Source organism: Drosophila yakuba, chromosome X (genome assembly GCF_016746365.2).
Source record: "Drosophila yakuba strain Tai18E2 chromosome X, Prin_Dyak_Tai18E2_2.1, whole genome shotgun sequence".
NCBI lineage: Eukaryota > Metazoa > Arthropoda > Insecta > Diptera > Drosophilidae > Drosophila > Drosophila yakuba.
In genome coordinates, this window is record NC_052526.2 from 20736552 (window position 1) to 20757278 (window position 20727).

The 20727-nt window shown below is 42.3% G+C and overlaps 3 protein-coding genes across 5 annotated transcripts; 1 reads left to right on the top strand and 2 right to left on the bottom strand.

Moving 5' to 3' along the window:
- The first annotated feature begins 23 nt into the window (after positions 1-23).
- On the top strand, positions 24-20649 carry LOC6526142. Of its 2 annotated transcripts, none has more exons than XM_039377787.1 (8): positions 24-88; positions 12612-12787; positions 15760-15855; positions 17241-17381; positions 17471-17688; positions 18179-18561; positions 18914-19575; positions 19677-20649. In XM_039377787.1, exons 1-8 carry the CDS (start codon positions 39-41, stop codon positions 20342-20344), a joined length of 2394 nt encoding a protein of 797 aa, XP_039233721.1. In that variant the 5' UTR covers positions 24-38; the 3' UTR covers positions 20345-20649. The 2 variants fall into 2 exon arrangements, with proteins under 2 accessions (XP_039233721.1, XP_002101956.2); XM_002101920.3 differs by lacking the exon at positions 24-88 and adding an exon at positions 6799-7722.
- LOC6526143 lies at positions 8596-11061 on the bottom strand. 2 transcript variants are annotated; one of them, XM_039377789.1, is made up of 4 exons: positions 10877-11061; positions 10233-10687; positions 9511-10196; positions 8596-8954 (listed from the first exon to the last, which is right to left on the bottom strand). In XM_039377789.1, exons 1-4 carry the CDS (start codon positions 10941-10943, stop codon positions 8765-8767), a joined length of 1398 nt encoding a protein of 465 aa, XP_039233723.1. In that variant the 5' UTR covers positions 10944-11061; the 3' UTR covers positions 8596-8764. The 2 variants fall into 2 exon arrangements, with proteins under 2 accessions (XP_039233723.1, XP_002101957.2); XM_002101921.3 differs by having other exon boundaries at positions 9511-10687; positions 10877-11060.
- Positions 13553-15246, bottom strand: LOC6526144 (sentrin-specific protease 8). Its single transcript, XM_002101922.3, has 2 exons — positions 14614-15246; positions 13553-14059 (listed from the first exon to the last, which is right to left on the bottom strand). Exons 1-2 carry the CDS (start codon positions 15105-15107, stop codon positions 13663-13665), a joined length of 891 nt encoding a protein of 296 aa, XP_002101958.1. The 5' UTR covers positions 15108-15246; the 3' UTR covers positions 13553-13662.
- Positions 20650-20727: the final 78 nt, after the last annotated feature.

Here is a 20727-nt window from a genome sequence, read left to right on the forward strand (position 1 = left end):
GTGCAATATACAATTTGGAATACGGTGCTTATACATATATGATACCGAAACTTTCAACGGCATACGCTTTGACTTTAAAAATAATAAGGTAAGTTAATGGAATGTAATAAAATATTCCTAATAGTTGGAAAATACCGGAACAATGGCAATTTTTTTTAATATCCATATACAATATATGTACATATATGTATAAAAAATATTCAAGTAAGACCATCTATTTAAAAGTTATAAGCTTCTAAATTAATCACCGCTACATCCTTTCCCTGAATAAAGGGTATCTAATAGTCAAAACACTCAACCATAGCTTGCTCATTTGTCGTAATGTTATATTTACATACAAGTGGGGCATCATTTCAAGCTCGCTATAAAGCCTTGGAATCGAAATAAAGTTAGTTAAAGCTCTTTGTCCTCAAGTTGGCGACCATGAGAAGCACCAAGGTTTCCTCCACAACAAACGGACAGTATGCGGTTGAGCATTCAGGAATATTCAGTTTCAGACTTGGGTGCAAACAGAGGGAGGAGATGGGTGAAATGCGGGAGATGGGGGGACTGCAATTAATGCATGCAAGTGCCCGCAGATCCGGATCCAACTTCTGACCAACAGGACAAGGTCCCAAGAGGACAATGTCCAGCTTTCCCATTCGCTTGCCGCGGGCCAGGCCAAAACTCTTGCAAAGTTAGCCAAACGACATTTTTAATATTTGATGTGGTTCTCCTTTCTGTCTGTGCTGTCAGCGGGTTGTTATAGTTACACACTGAAGAAAATGTAAATCCAAATATCAAGTATTCTTACAACTTAAAATTGCAACCACCTTAAAACATTTTTTTTTGGCTTTAGGAGAAACTAAGCGGCATTGACACTTATAAAAAAAACACACTTTTAAGGTCTCCTTTGTATCATATATTGTTTTCAGTGACTTTAAGGGCTCATCACTTCTCTTAAACATGTATTCAAATTGTGTGGCCCACCTTTAGAGCACTTCTAACTTTGTCCAGCCTTGCCAACCTCCGAATGGGGACTTATGTGCGGGGAAAAATGCTTTTCCATGGATGTTTCATCTCACAGTCAAGCAGTCGCCAAGCAGTGCGTCAAGCAGTCAATTGCAAAGCGCCTTGACAAACTGTTGCATACTTAAGGGAGCCAAAGGATTAACTACGTTGCAGCTATGAGCATGGTAAACAACTTTTACTTATGTACGTTTCTTATTCATTGCCTTGCATTTCATTATTTCTTTGTGCATCCCATGTAAATCAAAACGTTTGCCAATGAACTAGCAAAATGGTCCCCATACTACGGTTTTGGGAAAAGGAACCAATGTGGATCAGTGTTAGAGTTACTTAAAGTACTAACCAAAGCAGCACGAATCAATTAGAAAATTCACTTAAAAGCATTAATAGTTTCATATTTTACTTTACGTTTTATTTCATTCATTCGTTCGTAGTTAGCACAGTAGAGCCTCTGCATTTGGACAAAAGAAAAATACAAATAATGTGTTACAAAAAAATTTTATTTTACCAAGTTCGCTTAATTAATAAGCACAACACTTAATGTTTAAGATTTTAACAAAATGAAAGAAGTATCCGCCGAAAAAAAAAAAATTGTTTACCTAAATTAATGATTAATCGGAATGTACTTTATTTGTTTTTATTCCCAGACATGGCCAGATCGACTCGGCTATTGATCCTGATCAAGAATATAGTACATATATACTTTATATGGTCGGTCCTTCTGCCTGTTACATACTTTCCAACGAATCTTCGAGGGCCATATTATTCTTAACATTTTTTTATTAGCATCTAGTTATCTGTAAAATAATGAAAAGGTACTAGAATTGGGTAAAAAATTTGAAACATATCTAAACTACTATAAAGTTCTCTCTGCGAACCTCGATTTTCCTCTAAATCACATTTTGGTCAGCTAAAAGTTAATATATATTCATGTTTAGGTGACATTAATTTAGGTGACATTAAATCACAAATATGCCTATGCCTAAATACATCGTATTCTTGTGCTACTTTCATTACGTGTGAAAATAAATGGGGTTAATTAGTTCAGTTTCACGCTTCAACTAGCTCGAAAATTACGTTTTCAAGCCGATCGACATTTGCGGATGGTTTTCTACTGCTGCGGGTTTTCTATTGTCCTTGTTTTCATACTGTAAGTTTCTTAAACTATTTCTTCTGCAGCAATGAAGCTCATTATTTCCGCATATTTTTGTGTTCCCTTACCACATTGGGCAATGGGGAAGTAGCCACGCAACTAGTTCGAGCACGGTCAATCGCCACCTCCAGTACTGTAGGTATTCATTCAGTAACTAAGCGGACTTCAAAGCGTCCTGAAAAGTCCTGCATGCGTGCATGGGTGTGTGTGTGGCTTTGGAACACAAACAGGTGGACTTAATCCCTTTTTAACAGGTGCTTGCTTTATTTTTAACTCGTCGCCCGGCCACGTGTTTTGGGGTGTGCAAGCGAACAGTACAACTTCTCTGAATGAAAACTCATTATCCCATCGACATTATGACGGTTTTCATTGAGTGAAATGAAAGTGGAAATGAATTTCAATCGTATTCAAGCTGTACTGTACATAAATGGCAAACAAATACATTCGTCACAGTATGATGCAGTCCTGAAGTCTGGAAAATATTGACCCTTTCTTTTACCTGTTATTATTTGCAATTAAATTGAAGTTTTTCATATTTGCGCCCAGAGGCAAATCAAATAAAGCGCTTCCCTTTTGGTGACCACAGCGTTCCCCTTTATTGGATTGTGCGCCGACAATTAAATGCTCAATTTTGTTGACTTAATTTATGAGCCAGGATTTGAGTGCGGATGTGGCTGTAGGATTGCTGATGAGGTTGGTTGTGGGCGTGGCAAGTGCATGTGCAAAATTAATTGCAGGTCCTTTGCTCATTTCGTTTGTTGGCCACATCCTCCTTCCGCTCCACTTGCGCCTAAAGTTGCGGCTCCGTTGCCAACGGAGTTGCCGCGGATTTAGGTTAGTCGTTCACCTTAAATCAGTTAATGTTAATCAGGGTGTTGCCCATCCTTTCCAGGGGCGGTGCGGGGTGCGGGTTGCGGGTAGCGGGTAGCGGGATCGCAGAACCTGTCACTCAGTCAATTGCTTCCGTTTCCGTTTGACGCTTCCCATCCGTCGCAGGATGAGCAAGTGGTCTGGTTATTGCTGCTGCTCGGCTGGCTGGCTGTCGGCATTGTTGTCGCTTCGATGGTTCTGCGACTAAATTTTCACTGAGCGAAACTGGATATTTCCTTGGATTTTAGCCCCTAAGTATACAGATAAGAGATAACTTAAACTAGCATAATGATAAAAGTGGTTAGTTCAGGCTTTTTTGTTAAAAACTTTATGGCTTTTTTATGGCTTTCTCTTACACATTTTAACCTTTTTTGTATTGAGATAATTTTGCCTTGTGCTTGGGCCAAAATATTGTGCTCAGTGCACAACCACATCCTATATGCACTCGTATGTGTGTGATTGGGTCAGTCGGCGAGGCAGCGAAGCGTTGCGCCCCAACTCCTGCAAGCCAGCAACCCTTCGCCGAGCGATTGGTCAATAACCTTAATTGCTCATCAATTTTCACAGCAACAGCAAGAGCAACTTCACCAGCCAACAGCCACCAGCCAACAGCAACAGCAACTTGGCAAAGGCGCTAATCAGTCAGCACAACAGCAACAAATCTGTCCCTGCGGTCGATGTGTGTCACTGTGCTGGATATCCGACTCTTTGGGACACTCCTGTGCATTTAATCAATATTTCGGAAATGCTATTGGAACTGTTAGCGGCACTAATCCCGCGCCAAATTGAAGCTGACACAGCGTCGGGAAAATGTCCAAACATGGCGGACAACTTTCGAGCATCAGCAGCAGAAGCCCATCTTGTTGCGAAAGTAAATGCTGTGGTGCCCAAAGTTTCGCCTTGGCCTTGCCAGCTGCTCTTGCTGTAGGCCAAATAGGATTTGGACTTCGCAAGCAAGTCTCCGGTCGAATGACAAAGGACGACCGCAAAAGGAGGTCCTGCAAGAAACCGAGCCGCCTTGCTTGCAACTAGCAACACGAGGCTGCCACAACAGCCACATCAGCTGCGGCATTAAAACTATTTTCACATTTTGGTTCAAGTTAGAGATACTCTTGATCAATACACATTAAACATTTGGCAATGTTTTATAATTTTAGATTTTCGTAATATTTCACCAAATGCGCGACATTTTTTGTATGGAAAAAGATTTACAAAACATATAGAATGATATGGAAAACTACATATTCATTGACATCATCAACTAATTTGTTTTAGTGTACCAAAAGTATGTATCAACTTTAATTGTCACTAAGTTGCTTGAATTATTTTTGTAATCCAGTTCATTTTGGGCAATCTCACTGCTTCTCGAGCATTTTCCGTTTGCTGTAGACGTAGACATGGGAAAACTGTAGAAAAATGCATGAAAAATTAAGGAAGACAACAGCAGTATGTACGCATACAAATGAATTAAATTAGACACCCACGCACACATTGGTACTTCCTTAAATACACACATACACACACACACACACTTCCGAACATTTGCATATCGCCAAGCAGCACTAACAACGTGGACGCGTCTGTGTCTGTGTGCATTGGCAAACATTTGACAGTTGCAATAGCAACAAAATAACAACAAATTAATACAAAAAAATATATAAACGAAAACGAGAAAAAAGCCAAAGCAAACTGCCAAAAGGCACAACACAAACAAAAATGCGAACATTTTGTTAGTCCTCTCTTGTTCTAAAAAAAAAAATGGGAAAAATAGAAGAGAACGAGAAACGAGAAAAGTGTTGCCAGCATTTGCAGCGCATTTAGATGAAAACTTTTGCGAAAGTTGTAAACTCTGCTCCATGTATTTAAATGCTGAAATAGAGAGGGTCGAGGGCTTAATTCTATGGCAAATTAAAGGCGCGTCCAGCAACTTGTTGGCACTAAAACAGCACAGCCAGAATGAGATTTAATTAAGATTTTAATTAATTTGTTTGCTTGCCAAACAAAATGGTGGGCAAATACTCGAGGCTATTTACATACCTACTGCTAATAGTATTATATTTAATTAAAGCTTTTCCGCCCCGCTTTGGTTTTTGCCAGACTTCGTTTCATTTTGGCGCACTTGCCCTCCAAATCAATGCACATCATGCACCACCTGCCAGTTGGCTTCATGGCCTTTGTCCTTGGCTTTTGCGCTTTTTTTTTTTTTGATTAGAACAGCTTTGGTTTTTTCGGTTTTTTGGTTTTCCATTTGCCAAAATACATGCTGCATAGAAGCATTAAAGTATGGTACAGCACAATCCGAATTTGATGGAATAGTAAAAGCGATTTGCCCTTTTTCCAGTGTGCAGCTTAATCTTCGGCTTTGGTTCTTCTGCTCCACTCCTGGGCCTGCACTCAGCAATTCCACACTTTCACAAGGTGCACTTAACAAGGTGCTTTGGACCAAAAACGTGGGCGAGTGTGGATGTGGATGTGGGCGGGATATTTTTGAGGGGCGGTGGTTGCTGGGTGGTTGGGTGGAGCTGGGGAGCTGGGGAGCCATGACGTGGAGCCATTGTTGGCCCAACCCTTTTAATGTGGCACAATCATGGCACGAACTTACCTCAATCGCATGTGGGAATTCAATTAAATAAACGAGAGTTGCAGCCAAAGGAGCCGGGGCTGCAATAAATGCTTAGATTTGCAGGCGGCTGCAACAACAACTCGGATAGCTATATCCCATATCCACACACACACACACACACACACACACACACACATACACACACCGAGGCACATAGATTTGCACGCACACAGACAGATAGTGGGGATCCCCAAGCGACCGGAAGTCACTTTTAGCTTACAACGGAAGTTGCAAACGTCTACTGGTTGTTGTTATTACTACTCCTGGTTACCGTTGGCCTACACAGCAAGAAATGAATTACAAAGAATTGAAAATAATTCCATTTAAAGTATTTTATTTTTAATTTGGGAAGAGTAAAATACGATTTTTGGCGTAGAACTTGTATGTATTTAGGCAACGTTGTTGTGCTGATGATTATTCAAAAATATCTGAGGATTTTTTTAGATGCATGAATGAGAAAGTACAGCTTTACTAAGCTTTTGATTCGCACACCCGTTACAAGTAAAGTAAAAAATATACCAAATTACAGTTCGAAAACAGATAGAATTATCGTTTAGGGCCTTATAAAGCATATGCTAAATATCATTTAAATATATTTTCCACATCAATTACAACGCCTAGAAACAGGAAATTGCTCTTGCAAATTGTATTACTATTGTTACTTCTTGCTGGAATCTGCAACTATACTATATGATATGATTATACTATACTATATAACTATGATTATAAGTTATGGAAATCAAAGCTTTATTTCAGTGCATGCATGTTGGACACATAATGTGTCTAATTTTTGTATTCAGAATAACTGATAGGAACTCTATGGGCCACAGGTCTCAGGAACTCCTGATGCCTGGGATTTTCTGACTGTGCAAATGTAAAAGTTAATTTTCCATCGGTCATAGCCGCTATATTTGGGTCTGCCAAGGAAGCGGCGAGTCGTAGGATTGGTGATGGGCATTAGGTGTGGATTGCTGTTGAATGGATACCATCAAAAGCAGAGATAAAATATGGCTCCTGTGTTTTATAATCGTGAGCAGTGAGCAGCATCAGCAGCAGCAGCAAAATCATCATCCGGAGCAGCCGAAGTTACTCGTTTCGGTTCGTTTTACATGGCCGAGTCGAGTCCTTTGGCCAGGACCACAGTTTCCCTTAGTCGAGTGAAAGTTCTCCAGCGCAACGGACGTGCCAGCCAGAAATTTAAAAACAAACCCACTTTTGGCGCGCTTTCAAAGTGTTGGATTTATTTTAGTTTTGTTTTGTTTTTGTTATTTTTTTTTGGTTTTCGTTCTGGCTCAGTGAAGCTAGTGGAATATAAAATGAGGGATTATCCCTCGGTGCCCAATGTGTTTCGCGTGGCCTCCACGCACAGCATCAATAGCGAGAATCCCTACAACAACATTCGACCAGCGAATGTCAACTGCAACACCACCGAAAGGCAGCCGCTGGCCATCCACCAGCTGACCACCAGTGCATCCATCGAGCATAGCCATCCATCGCAGCAGCCGCAGCACCAGCAGCAACCGTTGCTGCACCATCCGCATCCGCATCAGCAGCAGCAGCAACGCTCACCCTATGCCACATTGCCGCGGGGTCAGCGACTCGCGCCGCAGCAGCAGCATCAGCAAACTGGCCTGATCAACACGATCTCCGGCAGCATTCCGGCCACGGGATTCAGTTCTCTGGCCGGCAGCTTCAGTGATCTGCATTTGAACAACATTGGCAATCACAGCAGCCACAGTAGGAGTAACCACAATCACAATCACAACCACAACAGCATCAGCATCAGCAACAACCAACGACAGCAACAGCAACAGCAACAGCAGCAGTTGCAGCGACTGGTGCCTCCTTTGAGTCGCCACCAGCCAGCTATAGAGGTGCAGCAGACGCAGCAGCATCAACAGCATCAGCAGACGCAGCAGCATCAGCAACATCAGCAGACGCAGCAGCAACATGTCCAGCGGCAGCAGCAACATCGTGCTGGTGCTCCTGATCCGCAGGGAGGCAATATCAGCAATATGACCACCGTCAACGGTGGTTACCTGTGGCTCATCACACCTGTTGCAGCCAGGTTAGTATGTGATCATACATCAAATATCAAATACTTTCTACTCTAAATAAAAAAGGGTATCTAATCATTTGACATCATTATTTGGCAAGCCATTATTTGAAATGGGAAATTAAATTCCAGAAAATAACATCTCTTTATTAATAACTTTAGGTATATCTTCAATATTTAAAAAGGCAAACACTAAATGAACCATTTACATCGGTTGTTCATAAATTGCCAATCTGAAAAGCTGAGTTTGTGAGAAGTGTGATCGCTTACAAAGGTCCTTTATTGTCCTGTGGCTGTCCGCTTTCACAGTTGTCCATGATTTTAGTATGCCCCAAATGAATGAAAGGCATAGTGGGAAACCACGGTTTGTTTGTATTTATGGCTTTATGTTAAAGGCTTGTTCCTGTTAATATATTTCTCCACTACTAACATACATATATTATGTGCCCACTTTGTGTACCACTTGGTGCTTCAAGGTGGTACCAAAACCGACGATTTTTCGCAAAGGGAAATGCTCGAAATTCCATTAGGAAAGGAACTAAATAGTCGAATCCTTTAAACTTGTGACGAAACCGCCTTCCGAATGCCAGCAGCTTGAATTCCTGCAGAAGACGCACACACAATTTCCGACCGTTCCATTCATTTTTAAAGAAACTGAGGAAAGGAAACTGGTTGGTTTCACGTGCTTCGCAACTGGCAACTGGCAACTGGCAAATGGCAGCTCGTCCTTGTCACAGGAGCAGCCAAGACATTCAGACCTCCATGCGGCTCCATCATCCTTGTTGCTTGACAAATAATTGTGTTAGCGACACAAATCACTGCAAAGTGGGCTTAATTTGTTCGCAAACTACTTCGCACGAAAGTGCACGGAACGAAAATCTATACTTTCGCTGTTATGTTCTTTATTGATGATAAAAAATATTCCTATCACATTTTCTCGTGTTCCAATATTTATGGGAAACACCTCAAATAAATTTGTTTTATAAAGAAAAAAACGATGTTGAATTAATTTTTTTTAGCTGTGTAAGCGCTCAGTGCCAGAGGTAGGACAGAGTTATTCCGGCTTTGTTCTTGGCTTAGTTTCATTCGGCTTAGCGATTTTGAACTTGTGCAGATTGCGCTCACAGGCATTAGAGGAGTGCATGCGCTTGAAGCCCGCTGTGCGAAAGACCTGGCCACACTTGATGCAGTTGTGTGACCAGGCGTGATGACCAGTCTCGCGTTGATGCTTGTACATGGCGCGTCTGAAAAGATGGAAGAACGAACGACAATAATGATATGTATTTTGGATACCAATTTTCTATCTCAATAATAATTTTAGCTCTGCTCCTCTACCTCTTTAAATTATTGCAAATTAAACCTATTTTAAGTTACTATTAAAACTAACGACGGATTCCGGGATATTCCCTTCGTCCTTATGAGCAAACCTCAAAGTATCTACACTTACTTTGTATAAAACACCATACATGTATGCAATAAATAGTAGTTACAATTGATTTTGTAAATTGTTCCTTGACAAAAAAAGTTTAGCTCTGCTACTATAGCTCATTAAATTATCGGGATAAGACGCTCACAAATGAAACCTATTATAAGTTACTAATAAAACTAACGACGGATTTCGGATATTCTCCTCTTCCTTATGAGCAAACCTCAAAGTATCCACACTTACTATGTATAAAACAGCATATGTACATGTATGCAATATAGTTACAATTGATTTTGTAAATTGTTCTTTGTCAGCTTTGTAGGCTTTTTGATTTAAAGAGGTATACAAAATATTATTAATGTTGAAAAACTCACCGCGTATCAAAGTTTTGCTTGCAGCTTTCCATCGGGCACGTATAGACCCGAAATGGTGGGTGAGGACCCATCATCAATGGGTTAACACCAAGAAAAGGTGTTCTAAAAGGTGTTGGGTTAAACGACTGTAACTGGCCCGAAAACGGGACGGAGTTTATGATATGATTGTAGTACTGGTTTGATATAGCATTGAAGTGTTCGGCCCAGTTAAAATCCAAGCTCTGTACGGAGTTAGGAAAAGCGCTTAAAGTTGAACTCAAGTTCCAGTTTGCGGAAAAACCCTGATTGGCATTAATATTGGTATTGGTCATCGAACTTGGCTGTGGCACCGCTTGATTTTGCTCGACCCCTTCGACTTTGATGTTTACGGAGCCCAAGATCTTGGAGTCCTCCGCCAATTGGTCCGCCTTCTTGTCTGCCACCTTTTCGGTCATCTTGTCCGTCTTATTGTTCGCCAACTTATCCCCCATCTTATCCACCATCTTATCCACCATCTTATCCGCCATCTTATCCGGCATCTTATCCGGCATCTTAACCGCCATCTTATCCGTTTTCTTGTCCGGCACCTTGTTCATCATCTTGTCCGCCACATTGTTTGCCATCTTATTCGGAATCTTGTCCGCCACATTGCTTGCCATCTTATCCGGAATCTTGTCCGCCACATTGTTTGCCATCTTATCCGGAATCTTGTCCGCCACATTGTTTGCCATCTTATCCGGAATCTTGTCCGCAGTCTTGTCCGTAATCTTGTCCGCTATCTTGGTCTTCAACTGCACATCCAACGACCCTCCTGACTGGCCTTCATCTTTGTCGGTCAGCGTTTTGGAAATGCCACCGACTTGAAGGGCGAATTCAGATGCTAATTTGGCTGCAGTGGCGGCGGTTGGAGGACGACCACGTCGTGGTATGCCATTATGGCTGAACTCATGGGTAGCCCCTCCCGCGTTGTATCTGGACATCAGAGGCTTGTTGTTCCGCAGCTCGATTTTGTGGCGCACCACAATGGGCAGTCGATTACTGGTTAGCCAGGAGTCGTTCTGCAGCTGCTCTCGCGTCTGATTGGCCACTTGACGATACGAAAAGTGGCGGCGATTAACGGAACAGTTTGAAATCTTCAGCTCAGTTGGCTCCACCGGACGCTCGTTCTCGGGCAAACTAGGATGACGCTTCCTCGCAGCTACAGTCAGATGCAGAGTATATCAAGGAAATTCGAAATAATAAATAACTATGATAAGACTGAAATTATCAACTACTTGTATCAACAACTTTTGAGAACTGAGAACTGTTTTGCTGAGCGAAAAGTCACAGGACTACTACCTTCTACTGTTTTGAATCTAGTATGTTCCATATTTATAAAAAAACCTACCTTCGTAACGCTCGTAAAAATCGCGTCGCCTTTTGTTGTAACGATTCGAAAACATGCTTTGCATCATAAATATTTTTTAGCAAATAATAATGAAGAATTGCACGAGAGAAATAGCAATGGCACGCAATGAACAGATTGAATAAGAAATTTTCATTAACACCAGTCACTCTGATTTGACAGATGCCGTAGGAAAAGGAATCGGCCAACTGTGATCGATAGATTCTAGTATTGTTACTTCATTTCGTGCTTTTCTCCTTTTACCGATAAACTTTTCTAAATAAAAAAGTTACAAAATTATAGGCCAGGTTAACTGTTTTAACTTTTTTATATTAAAGTTAGAAACACTAGATCCTGTTTCTGTATGTTTCATATATGTACATTGTAAATATGTTTCTTTTAAATATTATTTGGCGTACGGTTATGGTTGCAAGGAAAAACGGTATAGGCGACAACCTCGACTATCAGATATGCGTATTTACTTTTCCTGCGATATCAAGTAGGATTGCTACTGTTTCTACACGTAAACATGGGCTGCAGTTAAACTTTCTCATAACTTCATAGTTCGACTTTGTGGGAATTGGCAATTCGATACCCGTAATCATATTGAATCGTATTTTTATCTTAAAAGATATGAGTTAAATGCGTACACAGTCAGTAAGTAAGAATTTCAAATCGAGTTTAAAGCATTAATAGCCAAATAATCCGAACTGATAGAGATAACGTTTATATATGTACATCCTATTAAAAGAAACTGTTTAAATATTATGACCTTGATTCGATTAAATAATAGTGCTGCTTGTGCGAAACCCCTATTGTTGTTGCATTAAACAATTGGCAATGTTTGAGAACAATATTAAGTACTATGATAACAGAAAAAATCCATCTCAGCACTTGTGGCTACTCTCGGTGCCTACTTTTGTTGCATAAATCAATTGGCAATTTTTTAAAACAATATTGAGTACTATAATAACACATAAAATCCATCTCAGCACTTGTGACTACGCTTGGTGCCAAACAGCGCAAATATTGGCGTTCGAGTGCACTCATGAATGTATTCACGAATACCTGGGCGACGCGCTGAAGATACCTCTAAAAAAAAAAGATTCCCACCACCCTTTGACCTTTTTTCGCATTTTCACTGCTTCTTTTTTCGCACATTTTTCAGCGCCAACAATTTTATTTGCGCTCCTCGTTTTTGGGTGACAACATTTATTTGCATATCATTGCGTGTGTGTGTGTGCAAGTGTGTGTGCGAGTGTGTGTGCGAGTGTGTGTGCGAGTGTGTGTGCGAGTGTGTGTTGGTGTGTGTGGGTGGCGATGGGAAGCATCGTACACATTAAGTTCTTTTTGTTTTTGTGGATTTTTGGCCTCGTTTTTGGGTTTTTGGCAGTCCCCGACCACAAAACAGGTCGAAGTATTTTTTAATCAGCAGCCTCGCACAATTTTTGAAGAGCCCGGAGATCCTGGGATAGGCAGGCATTTCCCTTGATTACACTCTGTCCACCCAACTCAGCCAGCGCCCACATCGATTTTGATTTAGAGAATGCAACTTTCTCTGCTCTCTCTCCAAATGCACTACAAAACACTGTGGTTCTGAAAGTGAAAGTTAAACGGATTGCTGGAGTTATATAAGCATTATTAAACAAGGAATTGGACAATTGCTGTTTATTTATTTAATCGCTTTTTCTTTATCGAACTTTATTGAACATTTCGGATGGTGTCTGATTTCTTGCAGTATTTCGGTGGCCATAGTCATCGCCGCTCTGGCAGGACCCCAGTGGCTCTTTACGGAGGAGAAGCTGCCCAATGCCAACTACAATGGGACGGCCAACTTCAAGGCCCTGGACGATGGCGCCTACATCACCAAGTACACCAAGTCCAGTCTCTGGATATTGTGCACCACTCTGCCAGGTGAGTTAGCTGCTGTGCAGCACCACACTACCCGACACCACATTTTGCGCCACCAGCAAATGAAGACAAATATGACATGCATGGAATGGAGCAGCATGGAAGCATGGAACTGGTGGCGTCTATGTGTTCTTTTATTTGGTGCTGCCAGGTGCTGCTCTTTTTGCCACCCGAACGAGGAACAATGATTTCTGGGCTTATTCGGCTTTAATAACTGCGGGTCAGTGGCAGTGGCAGCCTGAGGGCTTCGGATTTGGACAAATTAAACTGCAGTCAGGCGGCGGGTGGTCAACCAATCAATCAGTCAGTCAGTCAGTCAGTCACTTAATTAAGGCCCCCACTGACAGCTGTCCCTTTTATTGTATTTTCCGGTGAAGATTAATCGGATCGGAGTTGTTCGGAATTGTTGGCATGTTTGGCTGCCTGCAATGCTATGCAACTGGAAAGTAATAATTGCCTTTATGACTTAAATCGATGGGTGAAGATATTTGTAATTATTCACCACACTAAGAACATCTTTTTAAAGTCACGACCCATATCAATTTAAATAATATTGGATATTTCGAATTAAAAACTTTAAGCTAATTGGAATACAATTAATAGTTTTGGCAAATAATCATACACTTATTAGTACAATTACAATACATAGCACCTTTTTATTTAGCACCACAATTTATAGGTGCCTTTTTTATGAAGCAAGAACCAAACTAATACCAAACAAAAAAGTGCACTTTTTGGAATAACAAAAAGTACTAACACTCTAGAATGTTTGTTTGCATTGGTTTATTTTTCGATATTTTTGTTTATGTTCTTATGCGTCGTCAACAAATGTAAAGCAAACGAACGTGGGGCCACCTGGGCTTGGAGAGGCTTTCCTTTTAGTGGCTCCTTTTGGAGGGCAGGTTGCCGCCGAGCGACAGAATCAGCTCCAGCAGGTGGGTGCGCATCGCAGCGATTTGGTCAACGGCGATGAGCAGCGAACTGGTGGCGTATCCACACCTGACCACATAGTCCGCCACGTGATCGGTCATGCACAGCAGGTGGATGCCGGAGGAGGGGTCGCGACTTGAGCCATCCTTGTCCTTGCCAGCAGCTTGGCGTCCCTGCTGGAGGCAGCGACCCGTGACCAGGGCGAACTTCCAGGCTTCGAGGGGCGCTCGTAGAGTTTCCGACACCGAGGCGGCCAACAGCGAATGGCAGTTGTCCAACGAATCGTAGTGGTAGAACTTGCTGTCCGGCCGCGAAATCACCAGTAGAGACCAGTGTCCGTGGGGTCTAGGGAGTTAAGGTCAAAGTTGTTATTAAAGCCATATAGTGTTTTGTGTAGGTAAAGGTACAGTTAAATCGAATATTACGATTTAATTATTAATTTTTATGGGTTAAGGATTATCTGTAAGGATTATTTGTATACCAGTTAGAAGAGATACCCTTCTTTAGATTCTCTTAAAGGTAAGTAATAGGCAGAAGGCATGTATTATTGATCAGGGTCACTAGCCGAGACGATCTGAACAAGTCCGTCTATCTGTCCGTCCGTATGTCATTATGTCCGTATGTCAGTATGTCCGTATGTCCGTATGTCCGTATGTCCGTATGTCCGTATGTCCGTATGTCCGTATGTCCGTATGTCCGTATGTCCGTATGTCCGTATGTCCGTATGTCCGTATGTCCGTATGTCCGTATGTCAGTATATCCGTGTGTCCGTATGTCCGTATGTCCGTATGTCCGTATGTCCGTATGTCCGTATGTCCGTATATCCGAATGTCAAGATCTATGAGCTATGGACATGGATTATGGATCTCGGATTATGCATGCAAAACGAAGTAACCTACCTTGGATGGGTACAAATGGGCACCAAGATAAACTGTTTCTCGTTGAGGCGTCGCTCGCGCACCATGGCCCACAACTGCCGCATGCTCATGTGGCGCAGTCGGGCAGCCAGGACAGGATTGAGGAAGTGCAGATCCGACTCGGAGCGGTGGCGGCGGTGCTGAAGGTAGGCGTAGTAGAAGGCCACCAGCCGCTCGTTGATGCCCTCGTGAGCGGACTGGAGCAGCTGGACATCCGAGTGGCGCAGCGAGATGTCCATGAAGTGGAGCGCCACCAGGCTCGGCTGCACCAACTGATGCGGTCCATCCCCGCTGCCCCGCTCCAGTGCCAACGAGCAGCTCGTTTCGGAGTCCCTGATCTTGTACTTGTTTTTGCCATTGCTCTTGGCCTTCCCGTTGCACTTTACCCTTCCCTTTGGCTTGGCCTTCACTCTGGGCTTCTTGTCCTGGAGCGGCTCCTGGTTCTTAGTTCTAAGCAGCTTATTGGCCACCAGCATTCTGACTTGGACAATCCTCGGCAATGTGGTATATTTCTATTTTTTTCGACTAGTGTAACTACATTGAGTTTGGAATGGTTTACCAACGAGTGCTAGGTGTTACACATATGTACATATACATACTTAAGTAGCTCAAATTCTATTTCATAAAGTACAAAATAAAAGGGGACGTTCCATGGTTGTCACCTACTGGTTACAAAAAAGAGCGCATGATGTTAAAAAAATAATGTAAATAGGACAATGGTTCTTTGACAAAGAACAGAAATCGGGCTACAAGCACATATTACGCACATAATAAAGACATTTTCTCTTTGTTTAGACAAATGTTAAATAACAAAATGTTTATTTAACTTGACCTTGTGCTCAAAACTCCATTAAAAATCTGTGTCTGCAAAGAATTTCGCTAGTTTGATATACATCGAATTTAACTATGTTAGAAGAAAACTATTTTTCCAGTCTAAAAAGATCTGTCCGGAAAAATGGCTAAAATTGCAACCCTGGCAAGTTGAGCTTCTTTTCAGTTAACAATAATACAAACACACGCCCTTGCAACTTTGTTTTTTTTTTCGATAAATATGTTGAAATATCGCATTAAAAAGGACTCCTTTGGAAGATTTTATAGTAATCATATCACATTATCGATTGTTTTCAGGCCTGGACGCTGAATCGTACAACTGCGTTAAAATTGACTACTTTTCCAATGAGGGCTATCAGCCGGATCCGCACGACTCAACTGCGGCCATACCCTGTAAGTAGCGAAGTACTATCTAAGAATTATGTGGTATTTGTATGCCAGTGACTGGTGCCATAAAGGTCTTTTTTAGATTTGTTAAGAGGTATGTAATAGGTAGAAGAATGCTTTTTCGACCCTATAAAGAAGACCCAAGTCGATTAAGCTATGTCCGTCTGTCCGTCCGTCCGTATACGGATTTAAGTTGGGACTTAACATTTTGCTGCTTAATGCAGGGTGTCTAATAGTCGCGGCACTCGACTATAGCGGCTTTAAATTAATTTTATATTTGGTTTTCTGTTGGAGCCGAGATAATTACTAAACAAAAGCAACCAAATTTTTGCACACAGTGTCATGTTACGTACGATTTTCAGTTTGATTAGAGTTTCCCAATAATTGGGAAAACTGCAATAACAAGGCCACTGTGGTTTTTGATTTCTCAGCTTATTTATGCCGGTAGTTGCGTCGTGTACAATTGCAATTATAAGGCTGTTCGCTTGATGAATCCATCTTTACTGACGCGTTTAAATTCCCAACTAAGCCTTAATGGGCTTAACTGGCGTTCGGCATTTAACCAGGTGAATGCCTGCCTTCCCCCTTTCCCCCCACCTCACTTTCTCGCCCTGGAATGACTGGGCCAAATCGAAATTGATTTATTGTTGTTAGTTGGCCCACAGAAACGCACATGTACATAATACAACTTTAGTTGGATGAATTTTAATTAAAAGCCTTTTGGCCTCCATCGGCAAACTTTTGTCCCTGTGATTTGTGGTCTTTCCGAGAACAGGAAGTGGTGTGTAATTGGACTCAGGCGATGACAATAGCTGAACATTTTCAATATCCATTATAAGATTTTCACATATAAGCCCTCTGCCGAAAATACCAATATCCACAGCCGGTTGAAATTCCATTAATTTTCACACAATTGGCCATCGATTTGAAACATTCCCATTAATTTTGTTTTGTTCCAGCGGTCAAAACTAATTTCAAACTGGCCTCGGGTGACAATTTCGAAAATAAAACTATTAAACAGTCGGCTAAAAATGGATGTTGCTGTGAGTGCGGCTTTTTTCACAAGTCCTGTCTTTGCCTCTACGTGTTTTTGTTTAGCCGCAGGATATTTTCTCACTCGCTGACAGGTCAAAGTGAAAAGTGAAAAAAGGAAGCAATGTTCAAAAGTCAAGAAACATAGGCCAGACTATAGTTGCGTTTCTTGTGGTAGAAGAAATGAAAAACATGGGGACAATGTTTAAACTTATTATGAAAACACGGTTGGAAATAAGTAATAAAAAGTAATGAATGGAATTTTCAAAGTAAATGTTAACAGAAAGAGGTGTTAAAGATTATAAGTGCTTATTTTTAGATATATGCATACTTCAACCTTATAACATGAATTTTTACAGATACGGTCACCAAGTCGTGTCCTATTTTCCTGGCTGCTGGTGTATTTCTTGTGATCAGCTTCATAGTTTTTCTAATCCCCACGTGCTCGCATCAAAACAACCTGTATTACTTCAGCGCGGGAATTCTCTTCATTGTTAGCGGTGAGTTTGTTCTAATGCTCGAAGGGTTCCAATAATAATAATAATACTAATACTATTTGAAACCGAAATGGCGTTATTATCTCATGTAGGGCTAGTGATGCTGATAGGATTGATTGCCTATATATCAATCCTGAAGGCGGAAATCGGCTCGAAGTTGAGACCCCGGTCCACCCTTCAACCAGCGCTCATCAAGGTCTCCTATGGACAGAGCTTCTTCCTCTTCGTCTTTGGATTCATTGTCACGGAGTTCGTTGGGGTCTTGAACATATTCCTCTTCATCAATTTGCAGGAGGTCAGCTACTACAGTGTGAGTACTTGAGCAAAGCTGTAAGAATTCCATAACTATCAGGTTCATACAAATACTTTCATATTGTTTATATTTTATATAATTGTATTTCATATTTTTTATAAGAAAAAACATAGTAATATTTTATATAATTTTATTTCATATTTTTTATAAGAAAAAACATAGTTATATTTTATATAATTTTATTTCATAATTTTTATAAGAAAAAACATAGTTATATTTTATATAATTTTATTTCATAATTTTTATAAGAAAAAACATAGTTTAGCATTTTGTCAATGGCTTTCTTGTAAAGTGGCATTTGTGACAATCATCTTTGCCCTTAGTAAATGCCCACCCCTTGACTCGTAATTCTCGCGCTTGACTGCAGAAACCTTTCAGCTTAAATGCAAACGACGCCGGATGAGTCCTCCGGGATTAGCTGCATCTTCTCCTGCGCTGTCTGTGTGACTCACGTGGTTTTTTTTTTCATATGTACATTACCCCGCAGCGCTTGCCCTGTTTTAGTGTGGCGAACATCCACGCCAAGTTCAAGGAGGGCCAGCATCCGTTGAGTGATTCCTACAAGCGGTACAAGCAGCCCGGCACCATCACAGCCAGCCAGGAAGGACTTAGTAGTGCGGGTCAGGGTCACCAGGGACTGGGTCACCATACGCCGCACAATCCGCAGCCGGCGGCACAGCCACCGCATGGAATCCTGAGGAGTGGAAATTCCCGACTCCATCAGGTCCACGATGCGGGACGTGGACACCCTGGAATTCCCGGACAGATTGGCCATCCCGGACAGACGCAAACGCTGCCAGGAGCATGTCGCAAGCATCCGAATGCCGGATCGAATTTAAATCTCTATCTGCATAATGACCTGGAGAGGCGGTAAGGCTTTAGGACTTTATATATTATATTTTTTATACTTCGTTATATTACAAATAAGAGAGAGCCCGATAGCTGGGTGCTTCGACTACCAGATACCCATTACTTAACTAAATGCTACTGTTTTAGCGACTGTTTTTGAGATTGCACACAAGTTTCATCGAGAACCTAGCAGATCTGAAGATGTTCGTCCGACTGTCCGTCCGTCCATTTGTCCGTCCGTATGAACGTCACGCAAAGCCCATTAGAAACCAATTCTACCAAAATATTATAAATATATGTATTATTATATTATATTATTATAAATATATATTTTATTTACAGCCATTTATAAACTATGAACTGTTTTTTTTAGCTTTTACTTCGAAAAGCCAGCTGTGTCCAAGTGTAATCTGCACTCGCGCAGCTTCGCTAAGTCGCTGAATGAGCTTTGCACGGATACGTACGTGTCCTCCACCCACGTTACTGCTCCACTGCCAGCTCCCCCCGCCCCCTCCGCTGCCAACCCACTGCCTGCGCCCGCGCTCTTCGCCGACTTGCCTCAGGAATTTCCACTCACACGATCCATCTCCACCGCCACGGAAATCTATCCAGCTCCAACTTCGGCGCCAGCGCCGCCCTCCGCCCAAATGAAACGGAAGCAGCAGCGGAACATGGCCACCAACACGAACACGAAGATCTCCAACAATCCCCCAACCCAAAGCAATCCCCACTCGCAGCTCGAAGATCAGTCGCGCCTTTGTGGCCTGAAGCGGGGCCTCCGGAAGACCAAGGACGAGCTCTTCCAGGAGTTCTGTCGCCGAGCTGGAATGCGCAGCAAGCCAAAGAACATCTACTACATCAGTGGCGGGGATGAGGCGGAGGAGGAGGAGCAGGAGCAGGAGCAGGAGGATCAGGCTAAGCGGGAGGAGGCTCCGGACATTCCGCATCGCGATGACGACGATGACGCGGATGGCGATGATCACGGTTTCAGGCAGTTTAATCGCATAGAGGAGGATCATCTGTATGTGGTGGGAGGTGAGGTTTTATTGCTCGAATTTCAATCGATCAAAGGGGTTTTAGTTCAATGAGTTAATGTAGCAAGAAAACATATGATTAAAACATCATTTTTATTGCAGACCACGCCCAGTTGGTGGTGCCGCGTCGCACGTCCATGTGCGTGGACTCCATGGGAAAGCCGCTGCGCCGACTGAACTCGAACCTGTCGCTGCACACGGATCTCAGTTTCCCGGCAACGGGTGGCTATCCGGGTGGCGTGCGAATGTCGCTGCCACAGCCAGCTGATCTTGGCCAGAGTCGCACCTTGCCGCGCTGCTTCCTGCGGCAGTCGTCCGATTCGCTGGCCTCCCAGGGCTTTCAATTGGACTCCAGTCAGCAGAGGTTCTCGCAGCTGATGCTGAATCAGCACCAGAATCGCTTCGTGTCCTCCACGTTGACGCTGCCCCAGGTGGTGGCGCCCAAGAGTCAGGTGCAGTGGCCCACGGCGATTCCCTCCTCGCCTTCGAACTACTCGAATGGCTATCAACAGCATCCGCAGCCCATTTACCCAGCTGCCCAGCTGCCAACTAGTGGAGCACCTGGAGCATCGGTATCGGCTCCGGTCTCCGGACCACCGAAATTCCAGCGCGGCTATGCTTTCGATGATCAACAGCGTAGGTCCAGTTATGTGAGCGATGCCTTCGACCTGGACGAGATCGAGCGGGAGCGACGACGGTCCCATGCCAGTCTGTTTGGTATGGGCCAGGTAAGGGATCCCTACGATCTCATCAATGGCACCGCCGTCTAAGATGCCCTAAGGTACCCACATACTCGTAATCAACAATGCCAATACCAAAAAAAAACGAAGAGCTAGCATTTTTTTTCGGAAGTAAGGTGACAAAAGTATAAATATATGTCTAATGCAAAAATAAACTATTTAAAGATTATATACAATATATATGGATGGTCCCAGCTGGTACTAACAAATTGATAAAGCAAGCGCACAATTAGGCCACAAAAGTTCTATCAAAAATATACACAAGTGAAATCAGTAGTAAAATTCGAAATAGGTCTTTAAAAATTAATAAATGCGCACAATTTTGGCCAAAAAAACCATGAGTTTTATTCATATCTTTTTCATTGTGTCCTTAAAAGTTCTGTTAAGAATATTGCTTTAAAAAAAATGGTTTC

Bases quoted from the DNA above. Each gene is read 5' to 3' on its own strand.
- LOC6526144 (XM_002101922.3), bottom strand. From the start codon at position 15,107: ATGCTGGTGGCCAATAAGCTGCTTAGAACTAAGAACCAGGAGCCGCTC. The intron at 14,060-14,613 runs GTAGGTTACTTC...TTAACTCCCTAG, and splicing joins CCCATTTGTACCCATCCAAG to ACCCCACGGACACTGGTCTC.
- LOC6526143 (XM_002101921.3), bottom strand. From the start codon at position 10,943: ATGATGCAAAGCATGTTTTCGAATCGTTACAACAAAAGGCGACGCGAT. The intron at 10,688-10,876 runs GTAGGTTTTTTT...ATCTGACTGTAG, and splicing joins TTTTTACGAGCGTTACGAAG to CTGCGAGGAAGCGTCATCCT. The intron at 8,955-9,510 runs GTGAGTTTTTCA...CCATCTTTTCAG, and splicing joins AAGCAAAACTTTGATACGCG to ACGCGCCATGTACAAGCATC.
- LOC6526142 (XM_002101920.3), top strand. From the start codon at position 6,971: ATGAGGGATTATCCCTCGGTGCCCAATGTGTTTCGCGTGGCCTCCACG. The intron at 17,382-17,470 runs GTGAGTTTGTTC...TATCTCATGTAG, and splicing joins AATTCTCTTCATTGTTAGCG to GGCTAGTGATGCTGATAGGA. The intron at 17,689-18,178 runs GTGAGTACTTGA...ATTACCCCGCAG, and splicing joins AGGAGGTCAGCTACTACAGT to CGCTTGCCCTGTTTTAGTGT.